This window comes from Silurus meridionalis, chromosome 23 (genome assembly GCF_014805685.1).
Source record: "Silurus meridionalis isolate SWU-2019-XX chromosome 23, ASM1480568v1, whole genome shotgun sequence".
Taxonomy (NCBI): domain Eukaryota; kingdom Metazoa; phylum Chordata; class Actinopteri; order Siluriformes; family Siluridae; genus Silurus; species Silurus meridionalis.
Genome location: NC_060906.1, coordinates 16423386 through 16444084, shown reverse-complemented (window position 1 = coordinate 16444084; position 20699 = coordinate 16423386). Strand labels below are relative to the sequence as shown.

At 38.2% G+C, this 20699-nt stretch overlaps 1 protein-coding gene across 7 annotated transcripts in view; it reads right to left on the bottom strand.

Annotated features, from left to right (window-relative positions):
• Positions 1-20699, bottom strand: part of myt1la (myelin transcription factor 1-like, a) — a 49930-nt gene that overhangs the window by 11681 nt on the left and 17550 nt on the right. For all 7 annotated transcript variants that reach the window (XM_046836469.1, XM_046836472.1, XM_046836471.1 and 4 more), the window contains exons 6-9: positions 9904-10364; positions 7554-8531; positions 3731-3865; positions 1853-1943 (exon numbers count right to left, since the gene is read on the bottom strand). In XM_046836469.1, the coding sequence (XP_046692425.1) occupies positions 1853-1943; positions 3731-3865; positions 7554-8531; positions 9904-10364 (1665 nt within the window). The remainder of the gene's footprint in view (positions 1-1852; positions 1944-3730; positions 3866-7553; positions 8532-9903; positions 10365-20699) is intronic.

The following is a 20699-nucleotide window of genomic DNA, read 5'->3' as shown; positions in this document are numbered from 1 at the left end:
CACACACACCCTGAATGCAGATCCATATACCCCACCCTCAGATGACTACAAGGCTTGTGCCAGTATATGTGCCACTATATGCACAAACATAGTGTGCATGAGTGAACAATAAGAAAATGCATGTATGAATTATGCATGTTCTATCTATAGCATGAAGACTCAGCCTTACAGTTATCTGGGCCTTTGTGCTTGTCTGGCTTCAGTGAGAACCTGCCAACTGCAGCGATGCCACACGGAGCTACAAAATGAACAACGGACCTTCTCTCACTCCACCTCACCTTTTCATCCCTTTGCCTGTTTTTACTCTGTTCTTCTATTCTTTTCTTAATTCATAATACAATGTTCACACAGATCTCTCTCTCTCTCTCTCTCTCTCTCTCTCTCTCTCTCTCTCTTTCTCTCTCTTTCACACACACACACACACACACACACACACACACACACACACACACACACACACACACACACACACACAATTATGATTCCATTCTTAAAAATAAACATCTGTAACAAAGATGAAGACTGGCTGCATAAACTATACAGTTCTGCACAATTTCTGAATAATACAAATAAAGAATGGTTGATTGGCAGACAGAAGGGCCGCCGTCAATATGCTGAGTTGCTATGACAACTGAGAGCGAGGCACCACAGCTACATATACTATACTATACTATGCCTCGTATATGTATTTGTTATATTCTTTTCACGTTTTCTCCCTTTTTTTAATCCATATCTCCGACACTGTGGGTGTGAGCCTGTCCCTCAGGACCTGTTCCATATAACATGGCCTGCAGCGGCTGTGAGTGTGAGTCTGTGTCTGCGAGATCGGGAGATCACAGCTGTACACATGATGAGGAGACATGCACCTGAACTGTGTGTGTGTGTGTGTGTGTGTGTGTGTGTGTGTGTGTGTGTGTGTGTGTGTGTGTGTGTGTGTGTGTGTTGGGGGGTCGCAGTACAGAGAGGAGATAATACAATTATGATTCATTCTTATTTGTGTCTGTTAATACAGTTGTCTGATAATGGCATCAAATGCATTAAAGGTTTAAGGTTAATAGTTTTAGTCAAAATATGTACACATCTAGGAAGTTGCTGAGAAACTCAAGAACTATAAGGAGTTATCTAGATTGTCTTTTAATATCAACAGTCTACTACAGTGGCTTAGGACTGCAAATCACATGAACACTTCTGCATTTAAGCACTCATCACTTAACAGTACCCCTTAACAAAGAGGAACCCGTCATGAATGGACATTTGGGGCAACCTAGATGAGGATGGGGTCCCTTTAGAGTCTGGTTCCTCTCAATGTTTCTTCCTCATACCATCTCGGGGAGTTTTCCCCTGCCACTGTCACCACTGTCTTGCTCATCAGGGATAAATGTATAGGTGCTTAACATATAGGCACTAACATATACATTCATAGATCATAACCTATTTATCTCTGTAAAGCTGCTTTTGACAATGTCCATTGGTAAAGACGCTCTACAAATCATTAATTATTAAAAAAAAAAAACACTTACTAGATTTTGTGGACTTTGTTTTACCACAAACAGTATTTAAAAAAAAGCATAGTCTTTATTGCTGTTACTGAATGATTCATAGTAGTTGGTACAATATTTGTTACTAACTGATGCCTCAGGATTAAAGGATTTATACTTGCCATGTCACCTCTCTCAGCAAGTCTCAGATGACATGACACAGATGCACAAATCTGTTCATTCATTCACACCCCCTGCTCAAACAGCAGCCTTTCCTAGTGTCCAGACAAACCGTTTCAAACAGCCTGAGCCTGCAATAGCACTTAACCGACAGCGCTTTCAGCCCCTTTAGCTCTCCAGGTGCACTGACTCACCTGCGGTGCGAGTTCCTGTTGCTATTAACGTGGCCGCGTCCTGAGCAGCCAGGCGTCGGGCACTTTAGAACATTCTCATGCATTGCAAGAACTTTGGAAAGACAGGAGAAGACAGGAGAAGGCCAGAGACAGTGAAGGTTAGGAGCACTCAAGGTGAAACAAAGAGCTATGCCTTAAATTGGACTAAATGAGTTTGAGTTAGCTGTTTTGAAAACAGTAGGAGTAATGTTCATGAGAGATAAAGAAATCAGGCCATGCACAAAGGAGAGCATGCAGTCAAATGCAGAGACGTGTTAAAAGCATGCAAGCTTACGTTATGCTAAAATTCAAACATGTTAATAAAGAAGCGATTTTCCAGACTTAACATAAAACGGATTTTACGTTTTAAGTAGAAGTCTACCAATGTTTTCAAAGAGAAAAAAAATCACAGATGTGTGGAAAAATTTTGAGATCAAGTTTATTACTGTACGTTTACCAATTTTTTTGTGATTGTTCTTTGGTCAGGATAAGGATTTGATATTTGGAATGGGAAATAAACCATTGTTCTCTTGTATACTTGGCATTTGCAAAACTCAGTTCAAAGCAGTTACTGCAGCATAGGACAACTTTAAATTATTTTCATTTGGAAGCACTAATGCATTTTGCTTACTTAGCAAGTTTTCATTCAGGCTACTTCTCAATTTTTTTGGAGTAATTTACACTGCATTAGAGTTCCTAAAAATCACACTTGGATCACATGGAGATGAAAACGATTCCATAATTTTCAAACTAAAAATATTATATAATCACTGTTACTGCCTTACAAGATCAGCTTTATGTACAGTCTTGAAAAACTTTATTGATAATTTATCTAATTAAGAGCAGATTTGTGAAATTAAAGCTATTACCATGCACACATTACAACCGTTACTTTTAACGTGCATAATCTACATCTAGTATTTAGATTGCCTTGTGATGTGTCCTGCAAGTCCCTTCATTCCCTTCCAATAATCATCATCCACACCAAGACATGCACACGGATCCACCTCGACGTTTAGCAAACAAACAAGCTGGCTTCTCATAGCAATCACACACCTATTTGTGAACAGGCAAGGACAGGAACTGAACAGCCACACATACAATTGCCATTTCAGGTAACAAGCACATCAAATAAAAGTGTACCCCCAAACCAACTGGATGTGCAAGTACATCCAGGACTATTACATTAAAGGACCTTTTTCACCACAAATGTGTCATAATATATGGTAATGGTTAATAATAGTGTTTCGGCCTCCACTTTGAACATTGTGTAGGTACTGAAATGCTGGAGCAACAGTAAACTGTGTAGTCCAGATTAAGCTTTAAATAATTATCTACAGATTTGACACTTGCTAACTCATCATATATATACACATATACACACATCCTACACACTTAAGTTATTTATAGTTCCTCCTACAAACACTTCTGGCTTTCCTGACTTTGTTTCTCATATACTGCTGGCTTTGTGACTTTGTGCTGGACAGCATATGTTTAATGTATGATATGTTTGATCAGTGCATTGTTTTTAGGGCCGGTGTTTTTTGTTTTCAATTCCTCAGCATTTTTAAAGCGCTCCTGTCTTATTTGTTGCTCATTCTCATCTCTGTAAATTGCACAAAGCCATTTGTCTCTTACAAGCACATCAGTGGGAAATGAGTGAAAGCTCAACTACTGATGTTGAATTATCTGGAATTATTTTTGCATTGAAGGATGCTGCAGTGAGTGCCGCTCTATTTGCTGCCATCGTTCACTATCTCACAAGAAGTTTGGAAGCACTACTGCATATGCTTATGCACCGAAAAAAAAAGTGTGAAAAAGGTCCATGAGTGAGCCATAACGTGTCCTTATTGTTCTTACTTTCCGGTGGAACGCGGTCTTTGTGAGGGCAGCCAGACAGACTTCTATGGTGTGGGTACAGGCCTGTGACATGGCCTGTGCCATCACACCCTGGAGTGGGGCACTTGCTCTCTTTTTTCTCACCTCTTGAAGGATCTGCAGAAAAAAAGAGAAAATTTCCATATACTGTTCATAGATTCTGAATTCTAGAATCGAAGCAGCTAATGCTGTATGTACTGTATGCATGGTGGTATACGGTAACCACTTGGAATGGCTGAATTTTTTCAGAAAATAATGTTTTTTGACATCTTTAGAAATTGATAGATAAATAAACAAACAAATAATTTTAAATTTACCAAAATCTATATTGATGTTATTTCAGCTATTGTATATTCTGACCTTTCTGTCCATGAAGTTGCTAGTTACAACCTTTTACAATAAATATCAGGTTTCAATCAAGTCCTCTTGGACTGCCTACAGTACATGCCATTGCAAAATGAATCTCATAATGCCTGTGATACTCCTTAATTATCAGATCATCATCATAACACAAAAAACATCTAGGCAAAAGTAGCCAAAGTTTTAATAATGTTTAAATGCCCTAACTAATACCCATAAGACTACATTCACTGAAAAGATCTGACTAAAATAATGAGCGGATGAAATTTGTTACAATTTACCAGCAATTATGTATTTTAGGTTAGAAATGAAGAAGTAGGTCAGATGTCTTTCAGTTGAAGTGGAATAAAATGTTTTTTTTCCCAGCATGTAAAATTTCAGGGCAAGGATGACACCTTCAAACCTGTAGTTTTTACAATTATATATAGTTAAAGATTTGCATGTTAAATGGTACATTTAGCATGTGAGTGAGATTTCCAGACCACTACACAAATATCATTAATCATATTTTAGCGTTAAACTGTTATCAATTATAGCTAAAAGCACACCAGTTACAATTGGACAGACGGAAAAACCAGTATTTGAACTTGTAACTGTTCAGGATGAAATAATTATACTTAGTTATTCTTATTTATAAGATTAATTACTAATTCAAAATGAATTAATATTGATCAAGAAGACTTGTCACAAGATGAATAGATGAAATAGTGCTCATATGAGAGTCAGAGGTTTTCCGATAGACTGGTATCCTTGGTGATTAATAATATTTTTAAATAAAAAAATGGAGCTTAGACTTTTTCTGAATGTAACAAGTGAGTTTAAAAAAAATTATAATAATTTAAGGCGGCATTGAAATTTAAAAAATAAAGAAAGAAAAATATAAATAAAGAAAGAAAGAAAGAAAATGTTCTGTTCTTTTGTGCTTAGCATCACAGGCACTCTGATCTTTTTATTTTATTATTAAAAAGTTTTGTTAATTGCTTTTTCATGATTAATTATGATTACTCTCATGAGTGCTTTCTCGCTTTGATACTAACAACTGTTTTGATGATCAACTAATCTGCTGATCGTTGTTTCAATTAATCATCTAAAAAAAATTTAAGTTTTCTCTTCATCAACATTAATTATTTAATTACATTTCTATTACAATTATTATCTGTACAAAGCTTTCTCATTACCTAGTTATTCTCTACCAATGTATGGTATGCAGTAAATCTGATAGATAAAGGACAAAATTCGTAATATATGCTTAAAAAGGTGTAACTGGAAATAAATTTGAAGGTTTTTTATTTTTTATTTATCAACACCAACTGATTTCTCTCATGCGCTGTATCAAAATGGCATCCAATGATATTTGTGTTTACAGTTTAAAATGATACGTTTCATTGAGAATTTTTCTTATAGGGGATGTTTGACTAAATTTGTTCCTGTGTGTTAATGAATGTCTTTTATAAAAATAAATAAAATCACAACTTTATATTAATGTGTTACCATGGGACTGTTTCAGAGTTACATATGCAAAAACCTCAGACAGAAAGATGTATTTCTTCCACATATACAATAAATAATGTAGCTCACAGTTTTACTTTTCACACTAAAGTGTACGGGACGGGTAACTCTTATCAGCTACTGATTAATACATTTTTTATTCTAAGTGTTGGATTCCATATTTAAACTGCTTTTTAAAACACCATATTCACTAAAACAAGTATTCATCTTTTAGTATTTGTTTAGTATTTGAATTTTTTTGATGTTGTTTGTGCATCCAAAACTGGTAACACACAATTTGTGAGCAAGTAATATGAAGTTAGTTGCATAAAGTTTATTTAGTTAAAATTATATGCAATTAGGTATATGGCTTTATTATTAAAAAAAAATAATTATTATAATTTGTCCTTATTTATATAATATTTAGAAATAAAACATTTGTATTTATATTCATCAGGAAATCATTAGTTTTTAACCAGCAAACTGGTGATTAGACTGGTGAAAGTGCCTTTCAAATTAATATTTACAGACGCTTAATAAAGATTTATAACCAATCCTGATTCAGTAGCTTTTGTATTTCTAACTTATGAATATTAATTGCAAGCAAAACCCCTAATAGTAGTGAAAACATTATTGAAATGAAATTCTTTTGATGACATCAATCTCCAAAAGCAGTAATAATTTGCTGCTTGTAGGTCCTCGCTTATGAAGGCTTTCTCTTTAAAATTAAAGATGAAGAATGACTTAGTGTATAATTCTAGTGTCATAATGCTTTATTAGCTGCTCTATTCATGCATGTGTAATAAATTTACCTAGTTGATTATTTCCTTATAGAAGCTGCAGCATGACTGAAATGCATAGTGTTTAGATATTGCTGCAAGCTTCGTAGACTGGGCAATGGATTTAAAGTCATGACATATATTATACCGGGCAGTATCCAGAGGTGAGCAGAGGATGAGAACCCCATAACGACCCTTAGCAAAACGTTATGCTGATACAGTTTGGCAGATTCTTATGGTTAATAATAAGAGCACATAGCATAGCTGTGTCTCTCCCAGAGGAGGTGGGTGTGAATCAAAGTAGTTTTGGAGAAATAGGCCATGGACAGAATTGCTGTCCTAACGGGCCGTGCAGATTGCCATTACTCATGCCTGACATGGCAAGCCTCTGATGTTACTGTGCAGGCCTATTTTAACAACGTAAGCTGCTGCTGCTACTGCTGTCACTGCCACTGCAATCTGAGCGTCGGAGATCGACCAGAATAATGTGTCTGTCTCATTAAAGGAGTCCTGCAGCCAGTACATACGCCACTGGGGTAATGTAGCTTAGACTTAATGCAAAGACGGATACTGAAACACCTCTGAGGTATAAAAATAATGCCGCTCTATAGCCCATTTAGGCCCAGATCATGGAATTTTGTATTTCCTAAAATGCCTTCATATAAAGTCAGCTGATTGCTTGTTAGAGTCTAACCAGTAGCCAATTAAAAAAAAGACTTTGACCTCTTGTCACTAAAAGTGCCACTAAGAGTAAGTGTCAAAAATCTTAAAAGTGAAAATTGTTGGTCAAAATTATATTTGCGTGAAACTTTCAAAATGCCCACGCTGAAGTGCACTTATATTTATAAAGTGCTTTATTTAAACTGAACTCAGCATGATCTCACATTTCCATGTACATTTTCGGTGTAAACTCACCACAAATCTGGAAATGTTTTATATGTAGATAAACCCTAGTCTGCCAGTTTTTCTATATTGCGTTATTATTATTATTATTATTATTATTATTATTATTATTATTATTATTGTTATTATTATTACTTAATAATAATAATAATCTTGAAAAGGCTAGACCAATGCATTGGTCACAAGAGAAATATTTTGTACCCTATATAACAGTGATAGACAATAGACATGGAACTGAGCTGTGTATTTTATTTTGGAATTGGCATTATCATTACCTTTAGGGTAATATGCTCTTCTTGCCCCATCATGGTGTAGTCTGGCTTTACGCTCCTCAGCTCCGCTACTCTGCCTGGGACTGTGCTCCCCATGTAGCTGCTGATGGTCCCTCCGAGCTACTGCCTGCTCCGACGCCATCCTGTCACGCATAACTTTGGCACGCTCTGACTCCAAAGCAATGGCCTTCTCCAGCAGTGACAGGTTGCCCTTAGTGATGTCGAAGGCATCGTCTGAATGCTCCGAGGCCACAGATGTTGTGTCTTCATCCCCTTCTTGGGCGCAACTCGAGGGATATCCCCTAGATGCTGGGCTTAGCTGCTCTTCAAGCTTCATCAGGTTTACCATGTCTGAGTAGCTCCTCTCCATTGGTCTTGGGGGCTCCATTGGGATGTGCTGGCAACTCTCATAGTGAGGGTGATGCATCTGGATCTGTAGGTGCTGCTGCTCAGCCTGGTGCTGCAACATTGTCTGCTCAAGTGGCTGTGTTTCGCTTAGCTTTCTTGCTAGGTCAAAGCACTGGCTCCTCAGACATTCCAGACTGCTAAGGCACACGCCCTCTTCGTTCTCTTCAGGGTGACCGTTATGGTGTTCCTGGCTAGGAGCAGATTCAGGGTAGCCATCATCTGGCAGCACAGCACCATGACCCTGTGCCAGCAGCTTCAGCGAGTCCACCGTCTCCCGAACCACGTCGCTGTCTAGGTCCACACTTAACTCGCCCTTCCGTCCTCCGTGCTTGGGACTATCCTCCTCATCCTCATCTTCGTCCTCACCGGCACTGTTGGATGAGCTGCTGTTCATCTCGGACTCTGTCATGGCCTGGTATGCAGCATCCTCTGCTATTTTGCCCAGGTTCAGCAGGGACTTGGCTACAAGCTCATCATAGTTCTCATATTCTTCATTGTTTGGGTTGTTATTGTTGTTGTCTTTTTCAAACATCTGGCTGGGCTTTGATTGTCCACAACTGGAATAAGTATTCTCTAATGTAAGAGGATAAACAATTTACCAGCATATCAGGGCATGCTTTGTGCATATCTCACATAAATTCAGTCGATTCGGAGGGACATTCGTGTAAAAGCAGAAGAGAACTCTCGCATTTTACAATAAAATATAGCGACTGTTTCTACTGCAATGGCGGAGGGTGTCGCATACACAAAGGAAATGGCTGGTCTTAAACATCTGCAAAATCCAAAAGAGTGCAACAGAACTGCAATAATAAAACTGACTGCAGTTTTTTTTTTGTTTAATCAATGGTAAAAAAAATCATTTTCTAAAAAGAGACTGATTGATATATATATATATATATATATATATATATATATATATATATATATATATATATATAAACATCCATTGCTAAAGAAACTGAGGCAAGTCGTGCTGGAAATCTCAAATGTCTCCTTCTGGGATTTTCGTATTGCTTGTATTTGGGACACAGGAGGATGGGACTGCAGGGATAAGTGGAGGATGCAATGTTCTGCTTCTAGAGCCAGAAATAACCACAGGAGGAGCCCACTACAACAAGTGAGGGGGAGCTGACTGTATCTGACACCTGTAAAATGACAGTGTGCATGTGAAAGGGTTCAGAGTTAATAACTCAGAGAGCTTCCCGCTTCTCGACTGCTTGGGAAGACACTGTCAAAAACAATCGAGGAATTCTGAGCATGAGTCCGAGATGCATACTAAGCAATCAGCGGCTTCATGAGTTCAAGAGGGGAGCAAAGGGATGTTCCCTGCTCTCAGCCACGCTGTATTCAGAAAGCTGAGTACTTTTCAACCAGTGCAGATTGTAGAACAATGCAATTGTACTTCAGTCAATTATGTGGCTTGAAACGAAAACTTTCTCATTTAGGAAAATTAATTATAATAACAGAAAAGAATTGAATGAATTTAGCTGGTGGATTTGGATTCCCTGAATACAATGTCAATTAATAACATGTTGAAACTCGCAGGGTGACAGTGTGACTGAACGTTTCTGCTTAACTGGCATTGACACATCTTTGACTGACATACTGAGAGACAGTAGGAACACATTCCAGATGTAACTATTCCATCTGAAATCAGCCCTGGACCTTTATTTTTTCTTGATTCTGCATGAATTAATTATGCAAACAAGCTCAGCCAGCCAAGAACCAAACAAGCAGCCAAGTTCCTGACTCTGCATATGTTATTCCGAGATGCAAATATGCTCAAATTAGAGCTGAGTTTAACCTCACAGATATTGTTTAATTTAAAATCAATCACACTGAAATGCAAACCATAAAATCTAAAATCTCTGTCATTTGTAAGAATATAAAGCTTAAAAAAAGAGATTACAATGAATTTTTTTTGCACACTAGCAAAATGCCTCACCTTGGTGATGAGCATGCTCTTCATATTCCTCCTCTTCCTCATGCTCATCCTCATCGTCTTCTTCCTGCTCTCCCTCCTCCTCTTGCTCATCATCTCCATCCTGTTCCACCACCTCCTCCTCATCTTCCTCCATCTGCTCTACCTCGTCTCCCTCCTCCCTTTCGGCCTCTCCATCTTCCTCCTCCTCATCTTCCTCATCTTCCTCTTCCCCAATCTCATCGTTGTCATCAGAACACTCCTCTTCTTCATCGTCTCCCTCTTCGCCTTCCTCCTCCTCTTCTTCCACATCTTCGTCTAACTCTTCCTGTTCCCTTTCCTCGCTATCTTCAATAGCTTTGTAGTTGTCGTATATCACAGGTTCTCCATCAGCCATGGTTAAAAACGGCCGCCGTTTGGTAGCTGGCTCCTGTGGAGGTTTCTCCTGGCCTTTCCTCTTCTTAGCCAAAGGGCATCCATAAACACTGCAGAGGGCATGCAAAAACAAGGAGAATAAGCTGGTTTTCTATTGAGTCATCATAAAAAAGAATTCGTTTTAATGCAGCACATTTTGCACTGTCTGGCCTGAAGTTAACCGCAGGCATTCATTCATAAAAACACAAATGCCACGTGAACTCTGTTGCCCCAGGATGCTACTTTTGAGAATTTTTTCGGCCGCATTTGCAAAACCAAAATGGAGAACACTAAAGTCATCCAAACAGCCTTCAATTACACAAATCCCTTAATTATTGTTAACTGTTCAGAAATTCCACTTTAATTGCCCCAAAACAGCACGCACAATTATATGTGCCTCAAAAGTGGAATTCATAAAATTAATTATCCCATTTCTCACTGAGAGGACTTGTTTGTGGTTTGCTAAGAGGGTTGAAGGTTTTGCTCCCTCGGTGGTGAACAAGCAATTGACTAAGGCTCTGAATGGGGAGGATTTAAAATGCTAGGTTCATTTATTCCAATTGAGAGCCATAGTATTAGTGCTTCTTAACACAGAGTCCATTTTGTAGTTGTTACTGCAGTGGAAATCACAACTCACCAATATCAAAGTTAATATGTGTATCATTTATATGATGCCTTATGGTTATTAGCCGATTTAACCAATCACCAATCACAAAATCTCAGTCTATTAGGAAAAAAAAAAAATATATATATATATATATATATATATATATATATATATATATATATATATATATATATATATATATATATATATATATATATATATATATATGTATGTAAGAGTGGAGTCATGTGAACTTGTGTGTGTGTTTGAACATTGAATCATAAAGTACCTGAACTTTGGGCCAGATATATACTGGAATAATTGTACAGTAATGAGCTTCATGAATATAGTATGAATATAGTCACCTAAACTGCATTTTACTGTCTTACCCAGGTTATTGAATTCCAAAAATAATAAAAGAAAAAATACATTTAAAAAAACATTTAAAAAAAAAATACATTTTGTAAAATTAATTTTAGTCTTTTGCACTTTTAAAGTATAACATTTTAGATAACACTGAAGTCAGATGGGTAATACTACTTATCACTTCTCCTAACACGACTGCCACTACTACTACTACCACTACTACTGCCACTTCTACTACCACCACTACTGCTACCACTACAGCCACTTCTACTACCACCACTACTACTACTACCACTACTGCCACTTCTACTACCACCACTACTACTACCACAACTGCCACTTCTACTACCACTACTACTACCACCATGACTGCCACTACTACCACCACTACCACCACCACTGCCACTTCTCCCACCACCACTACTACAACCACCAAGACTGCCACTACTACTACCACCACTACTACTACCACCACTGCCACTTCTACTACCACTACTACAACCACCATGAGTGCCACTACTACCACTGCCACTGCTACTACCACCACTGCCACTTCTACCACCACTACTACAACCACCAAGACTGCCACTTCTACTACCACCACTACTACTACCACCACTGCCACTTCTACTACCACCACTACTACTACCAGCACTACTACTACCACTACTGTTACTTCTACTATCACCACTACTATCACTACTACTGCCACTTCTACTATCACCACTACTACTACCACGACTGCCACTTCTACTATTACCACTACTAATGCCACTTCTATTACCATCACTACTACTACCAGCACTACTACTACTACCACTACTGCCACTTTTACTATTGGCTCTACTTCTACTTCTATTATTACTAATTCTAATAAAAGTAATAATAATAAAATAAGGAAATTTAAACCACAATATTATTTAAATGTAAATGTTTTATGTGACTAATTTATTAATTTTTTTTTTTTTACTGTCCTTGTTGCTTCAAGGAAACACTTTAAAGGTTACATGCAGAGCGATGTGTCAAGTAGAACTTAATTATCCAATCAACCCTTAAAGGACCCTTTTGCTCTAAGCATTTACTTTACCTTGCTTACTTATTACTGTACTTGCTTATTTTTAACTACTTGTACTTGAACACTTGCAATGCAAATAATGCTTTTCCCTTAATGTATGTTGAAGTAAAAGAAATACTAAAATGTTTTTTTAAATCGAGCACCAACAATCCTAAGCAAATGATCACAATACAAACTGAATAACATAAGCATGTATACGTAAGTGTATCTAAAATCCTTGCCGTCGTGAAAAATTTTTACTGTAATGATTTTTTTCCAGCCTGTGACACATTTGCATCAGTGCCTCAGGGTCCTAGTCCCACATCAGTGCCATATCCGTAATCCGGGGACTATAGGTCCTGTGGGAACGAGCTGACTGATACACAGCTGGCAGCTTATTCATGACACCACTCCCTCTGACCTAAGCTGCATCAAACCAGGACTTTGAAATCGAGATCTGCGAAGATTGGAGCGAATCTGGGCACCCGTGAGACACTACCAAAAATGGTAATAACAGGCTCTATGCTAATAGTTTAAAAGGTTTAGTGCTCATTCAAGTTGTGTAATGGCATTTGTTTTACAGTCAAAGGGGTCCCAGACTGCATAAAGTTTGAGAACACAAAGTCCATAAGACACAATAGAATAATTACCCTCAGATATCTGTCCACATTTTTAAACTAGCCTGTATACACTGTACATAGTACAGTAAAAGACATTTATTTTGCTTTTCTGCTGAGAAAATACAGCTTAACTATGGCAAACTCATGGGACCCATATACTTTCACTGGAGTTTAAGGAGTTTTACTTAAAACCTTATAATACAAATACATATTCTTACCATGGTCACAATATCCTGCTAAACTATATGGAAAAAAGGTTGTGAACACCTGTGCTTTTTGAACATCCCATTAAACATTTAGTCCACATTTGTTGTTATAATAACCTCCACTCATCTGGGAAGATATTTAACTAGATTTTGAAGTGTGCTTGTGGACATTTTTGCTCGTTTAGCCACAAGAACGTTAGTCAAGCCAGGTACTGATATAGGTGAGGTGAGGAGTCCTGGGGTGCAGTCAGCACTCCAATTAATCCCAAAAAGTGTTTACTAGGGTTGAGATCAGAGCTTGATAGGAGGCCACTCAAGATCTTCTACTCAAACCCATGAACACCATCTTCATGGAGCTGGCTTTGTGCACAGGGGCATTTTCATACTAAAACAGGTTTGGGTCTCCAGGTTAAGTGAATTTTATTTTACCACATTTAAAGACATCCTATTAGATTGTGTGCATTTAACTCTGTGGTGATAGTTTGGGGGGAAACGACATATGGTTGGAAAAGTATAGTATATGTACTTATCTTGCTGTTAAAAGACAGACTACAGCAATGACTTTTTCTATACCAGGATATGACTAGTTTGCACAAACTTTGCAAATAAGCCTTATGTAGCGATTTTATAATTTTTGTTTTAACCAGATTAACTGGACACTGGCACTTTTTTCAGTTATTGATGTTACATTTAAAGGAACACCAAAAACCTGTGTTGTAGGTTTTTGAGTGAAATGTGATACATCTTAGCCTTCTGAAATCTCCTTTTTTATCCAGATTTTTTTATATATATATTTAAAAAAAAATTATATAATTTTGACTAATACAGATGAATAATGCACAAAAGGTCAGTTCTTATTTCTGATTTAAATGAGCCCTTTTGCAATTAATAATGCACAGCCTTTGAGTACCGTGAGGTCTGTGATTGCTTGCAAGCCACTGCTGACATTTCTCGTTTGAGTGGCTCATAAATGGATAGGGAAAATATAGCAAACGTGTATAATAATGACCACCTGAAACGTCCACCTTTAAGCAGTTGTGAGCATGCTGAACATTTGTGTAGAGCCCAGAGCACACCATGGTGGTGGTGGGTTTAGCGGGCAGACAGCCAGCGGCTTATGAATGTGTGTGTGTGTGTGTGTGTGTGTGTGTGTGTGTGTGGGTGGGGGGCGTTTATGAGCCACACGAAGTGACCTCGCACACCTTCGCGTTTCCCATTGGCAGGCCACGCCAATTAAAATTCCACAGGTAATTAAACCACATTTGAATGAGGGAGCAATGCAGGCAGGCTTTGAGTGCGGCTGCTGTAATTATGCACAGAGATAGAAAGAGAGAGAGAGAGAGAGAGAGAGAGAGAGAGAGAGAGAGAGAGAGAGAGAGAGAGAGAGAGAGGCTGTGAGCCTTTCAGTGCTGCTGAGAGAAATAATGACTTCAGCCCCAGACAACTCCTGGCGGACAAATGCTCCGATGAACTCTACTAATGTCAAAAAATGACTATTTGCCAGAGCCTGTTCTTTTCCATAATATCTACAGCCATACTCCTACAGACACACAGTATTACTGCATAGAATATATATATATATATATATATATATATATATATATATATATATATATATATATATATATATATATATATATATATGAATGTCTTTCTGTCTTTCTATTTCTATTAATATGAGCACTTTCAGACTATTTGTCTGTACTATTGTCTTTTTTTTTGTATTTTAAGACACCTTTTCAGGTAAATGCAGACAATAGTACAGACAAATAGTCTGAAAGTGCTCATACAAGGCAATGAAAAATGTCACCTTTCTTTGTTCCAGCCAGAGCAAATTAAATTAAATAAAATTAAATTAAAAGAAGTGTTGCAGTACAATGGCAAGTGAAAATTCTTCTTTTTCATTAACTTTAAAACAAGAGTGTTCTCAAGGTCCAGGACTTTGACTTATCATGATGGCATTGCATACTCATCCTCAAATCAGGCTTCTGTGCAGCCGGGAGTTCTGTGCAGGGGGCCTGCCACTGCCTCTCCCAGCACGAGTTGCTATAGGAGCGCATAGTCTCAATGTCTCCACACTGCAGCATCCACAGGCATGGGTGCCAAGGCACCGTCGCCATGGTGATCTGCCCCCTCCGAAGTGGGATTTGCCATTCGAGCAGACAGACAGAGACAGAGTAAGAGAACAAGAGTGTGCTATACGGAGAGAGAGAGAGAGAGAGAGAGAGAAAGAGAGGGAGGGAGCAGAGAGAAAGAGAGAGCACTGATCACGAGTCTGACAGGCATCCCTCCCATCCTCTGCAGCCGTTCCAGCAAGAGAACAAAAGAGGCACCGGCGCTGAGCATTTCAGTCTGTCTCGCAGGCTCGGCCTTCTTCTCTCAGCCTCAATCAACCAAGTATGAACATGCAGGAGTAGATTGTCACATTGTGCACAAGCATTTCATCGACAGTGAAGTCTCCTGAAACTTCCCAGTGCAATCCGAAAACCTGCCCCATCTGTTCACCATCTCCTCAGGTAGATTAGAATGGAAATAGAGGTAAGGGGAAGATGGCAGGTGGATGGGGGAGGACTAGGGGTCTTGGGAGTATCAGGTGGACAAGGGGCTTCTTGCAATCTATACAGTAGGTGATCATGTGCATACACACTCATATGTGTATTGTATGTACTAAATATGAGCATTCTCAAAAAAACGTGACATCTGTCTGAGCCTCTCAGCTGAATAAACAGTTTGGGGAAATTACATACCAGTCAGAGATAACAAACAAGCCCTCACAAGCCCTCTGCATGTATAGCAATGGCAATTTAGAGTGACTTGACAAGCGGCAAAGCCAACAGACCGCACAGTCTCCATCTTCAAGGCTGAGAGAAAGACTGAAAGAGAGAGAGAGAGAGAGAGAGAGAGAGAGCACAAAAAAGGAGGAAAGGATGGCATATGCCTCCCACACAGTCCAGAGCCCATCTGCTGGCGTGCTGTTGGTTAGAAATGAACTAACACACAAGCACGTTTCTCTCCCTGCGACACGGAAAGATGCAAATTAGAACTTGATGCTGTGAATTAGATGCCTATAATCTATATCTGTCCATCACTCAGAGATTTATTTATGGTCTACCCAGGTCCTCGGGTTCCTGAACTTATTTTGAACACAGCTGCAAAAAATTTACTTTAATGGCCTATAACCAGCAAAACCAATAAGAGCCATGATGCCTAAAAACCTGAAACTGGAACGAGAGAGCGAGAGAGGATAAGAACGGAAGGAACACAACTCCATCACTCGCTGGACCTTGCCACTAGCTTTTGGCTTAGTGACAATCGTTTAGTGAGTGCTACCTGATTTATCCAGCTCTGATCCATGTGAGTCATCATTCATCAGAGAGAGAGAGAGAGAGAGAGAGAGAGAGAGAGAGAGAGACAAAAAGTGGAATGAGGGATAAAATAAAATAAAGGAGAGTAGAAAGAAAGAGTTATAGACGGATGAAAGTGTGAGGAGGATACTCACACTTTTTACTCACACAAAGATAATAAGATAGAATGAATTGAGAAGAGAGAGAAAAATAGAAAGAAAGCTACAGTGAATATGAATAGAAACAGAGAAACATGGAATTAAACTGGCACTTTGCCAAAAAAAAGTTACTGAACCAAACCAGAGGTAACATTTTAAATGTAAGACAAATTGAATGTGAGTCTTCTGAACATGTAAAAATAATAAACTCTTACTGCCTACTTTATTAGGAGCAGTATATTGGTACTTAGTTCTTTGGGCCATGGATTCCACAAGATGTTGGAAACTTTTCTTCCAGATTTCTGGTCCATGTTGACATTATTGCATCACGCGATTCCTGCAAATCTTTCAGCTGCATATTAATGCTGCAAATCTTCCGTTCTACCAAATCCCAGGGTTGATCTTTTGGATTTATGTCTAATGACAAGGAAGACCACTAAAATACACTCAACACATGGTTCATGGAAACAGTCGGTCCTGTTCTGAGTTGAACTTACTGATACTTAGTGCTGGACAAGAAAACATTCCCCACACCATCAAACCACCCCCACATGCCTAAATGTATTCACCAGCTTAAAGGTATTTCATATACTTATTATCATCTAATCATTATATATTTATTACACATTTATTGCACATTATATACTTTAACCAGTGATCCTATTTTTGTGAGATAACAACTAACATATTAGGCTGTAATGATTACTCAGTAAAAAGATATTGTTACAAGTACAAAAATATTTTAAATATAGAAAAAAAAGGAAACAAAAAATCATTTTTGTATGTAAATGATTGTTGATTCAAGCATTAAAAAAAAAATCAAGATTTTAAAGGCAGGTGTGATTTCTGAGTATTTTGCGTTGAGCTATTTTTATTTCAACCTCCCCCATGTAGGAAATGAAAGCGAGCTCAAATCACTGTATAAAAGCAACTCGCAATTTTCCTCACTGCCTCTTTCCACCATTATCCCTGTTCAATCCCATTTGGATTACTAATGTGCAATAATGCAGTAATATTTCAGTGGATATGCAGGCGATGCATAGTGGACAGGTATAATGGGTCAGTGTCTATGATGTTTTAGTCTCTATATATCTGCCTGTTTGTCTGGAATCACATAACTGCAAATGTAGTTACGAATCTTAGCGGAGTAGAGAAACTGAAGACCTCGCGTATGTCCATCGGACGTTCTGCATGGCTAGGAAGGAAAAAAACACGTCTGGCTTTGAAAGGCTATTAGATGGATTAATGCAGCCCTATAGATTATATGTTCATAATACATTATACATTAGCCTTCCAACAGAGGGGAAAGAACCTTTGCCATGATCTAACCTCATGTACAGAAAGCAAGGGCTAGAAAAAGCAATTGCTTTGTCATCATGGTTCCTTAATAACTGGCTAGGGCATAGCAGATGCAGCACACTCTTCACAGGTGATACAGTGTCCTCATTACAGCCGCGCCATGGCATCCCTGTGATGCCCCTGACGTATGCGCTTGGCCTCTAGAAACACCACCAGAGCATTACTACCTAGTTTTCTATCGCTTGTATTTATTGCGCACCTACAGGTATGAACACACACACGTACACACACTCACGCACGCACGCACACACATACACACTCCTCTTGAGTGAGAAGTCTACTGGAGTTGTCATTTGTCTGTAGCAGAAATGCAATTACGACTTGCAGTTCACAGGGTCCTGCTGCTAGGCTGACATCAGAATCATAGCCATCAGTCTCATCTTTTTTCTCTCCTTCTTCTCCTTATTCTCTAGCTGGAGTGAACAGCATCAGGTTAAACACAGTGCAAAATGCCCCTGACTGAAAACAGAGGCGTCTGTCGTCAAGCAATTGGACCTTCATCACTCAGCACATGCTCTTACTGGACACAAAAAGAGACTTAACAACGATTAAGAAGATTCATCATTCTATAGTCAAGATATGGCAATACGTGAATTCTATCTGAGCAGGCAAATCTTTTCCTACAAAAAAGAACTCTCAAAGTGTGTTCCATCGGTCTTATAAAACCCTGTGGGTCACGGTCTAGCAGGATGTCTGAGACCCTGTTTATTTAAGCGCACTTGCAAAAGGCGAGTAACAAAAGGCAAACAAGCAGAAACAACCAGCACACTTTCCTGCAAGAGCCCTCTTCAAGCTGATTAGCATATTAATGGTGCCAGACTCACACATGTTCCCGAAACATGCTAATAAGAGGCGCGTGAGAGCATCCGAGCATAGCCAGACAATACCGGGCTTTTATGCTTTAACATCACTTTTATTTATCTACAGCTCCGTGTTTTTTTTTTTTTTTTTTTCACAAAACGTCAAGACCATGCAGCTTCATAAGGAGCGAGCATTTTTAAGGAATGTGGCAGGCTCACAGGCTGAATCAATAAGGCAAATTATTGCTGGTGTGCAGTGATTGCTGTAGTCCCAACTCCAATTTCTACATTGGTTCAAAAATAATTACAGAAATTCTTTTGTATTCCCACAGGCATATGCATTTTGAACACTACACTGGAATGTTGTCACCTCAGCAATATTTTTTTATGTTGAAATTCACTATTTTAACAACAACAACAAACCTCACTGAATGGCTTGATTATAATGCCTGCAAAATTGTTAAACAAATAAAAAACCACACAGAAGTTTGCAGCAGTTCAGATATGGCATGCTACTTTCATTAGAGAAAGATTTGTTTGAGGTTTTTTGAAATGTTACATAAAATATAAAATGAGATTTTTTTTCAAATGTTTCCAACTGGGAAACTAAAAGCAACCTACTGGCTAGTCACTTGTCTTTTTTTTTTTAAACAACATGATAGAGATAGAAAGTAGGATCTCATTATGAAAGAAAGTCACTGTTGTACTTAAGGACATTTATCAGAATATTTTGTTTCAGAAGATATTTGTCTTTTACTTTATGACATTTTAATGTGTAACATGATGTTATTTGCTACGTCAAAGTAAAAACAATAAATGTGTTAAATAAATAACCTGTCGGGAAACAAAAATGTAAATCTTGCAGTCCTCTCGAGAGTTTCTACAAAATAAGGAAACTCTCACTGTGTCTGTAACAATAGAAAACTCTTTCCTTAAAAAGCAATGATGTGCAGAAGGATGGAACACTGAATTGCACAAACTTTTAAAATATTATTGCTATAGATCAGTCCTTTTTTACTTTTCAGATATCAAAAGAGAAGAAAGAAAAATATATAATTATTAATACAAATTTTTATTAGCATAATTTAAGCATGATACTTGTTTGTTTACTCAACTATAGGAATGATGTACTATGTCCAACACTGGTGCTACACCATTCTGCAATTTCTTTTATTATTTCACTTCTGCTTACCAAAGCATTCTGTTTTAAACTCACAGAGGTCTATTTCTTCTAAACGTTAACAAATTCAAGAATAACACTTCAGGCTGTGCTGGTGTAGGTGTAAAAGATGAGGATGGGTTCCCTTTGAGGCTGGCTACTCTTGTTCCTCATACCATCTCAGGGAGTTTTTCCTTGCCACTATCACATTTATTATTGACTATCACGCTTATTTGAAAGGGATAAACTTATAAGCGTTAAACTTATAGGCACTAAACTTATACATTCCAACTTCATGACATCTTTATCTCTGTAAAAATGCTGTGGGACAACTTATATTGTTAAAAGTGCTCTACAAATAAACTGAATTGAAATTCATTGAATTGAAAGAATCCACCGAAGGAATGGTGTAAAACCACAGTTCAAGATTTGTTTTGTTTTACGTTTACATTTATGGCATTTGGCAGATGCCATTATCCAGGCTGCTTGGTGGTTCTGGGATTTGAATTCACAACCTTCTGTTCTGTCCAACATTTTAACCACTGACCTACAACTGCCTACATATCACTTACATATCAAAATTTACTATTTTCATTTGCATTACAGAAGCTATTGTTACAACCCTTATGTTTCCGTGTCGGTTTTCTGTTGTGTAGGTTGTGTTGTGTGCAGGTCCCATTCCGGACCAGAGTTTATAGCCTGCCCTAGCCTGCCTTGGTCCCGCCTCCGAATG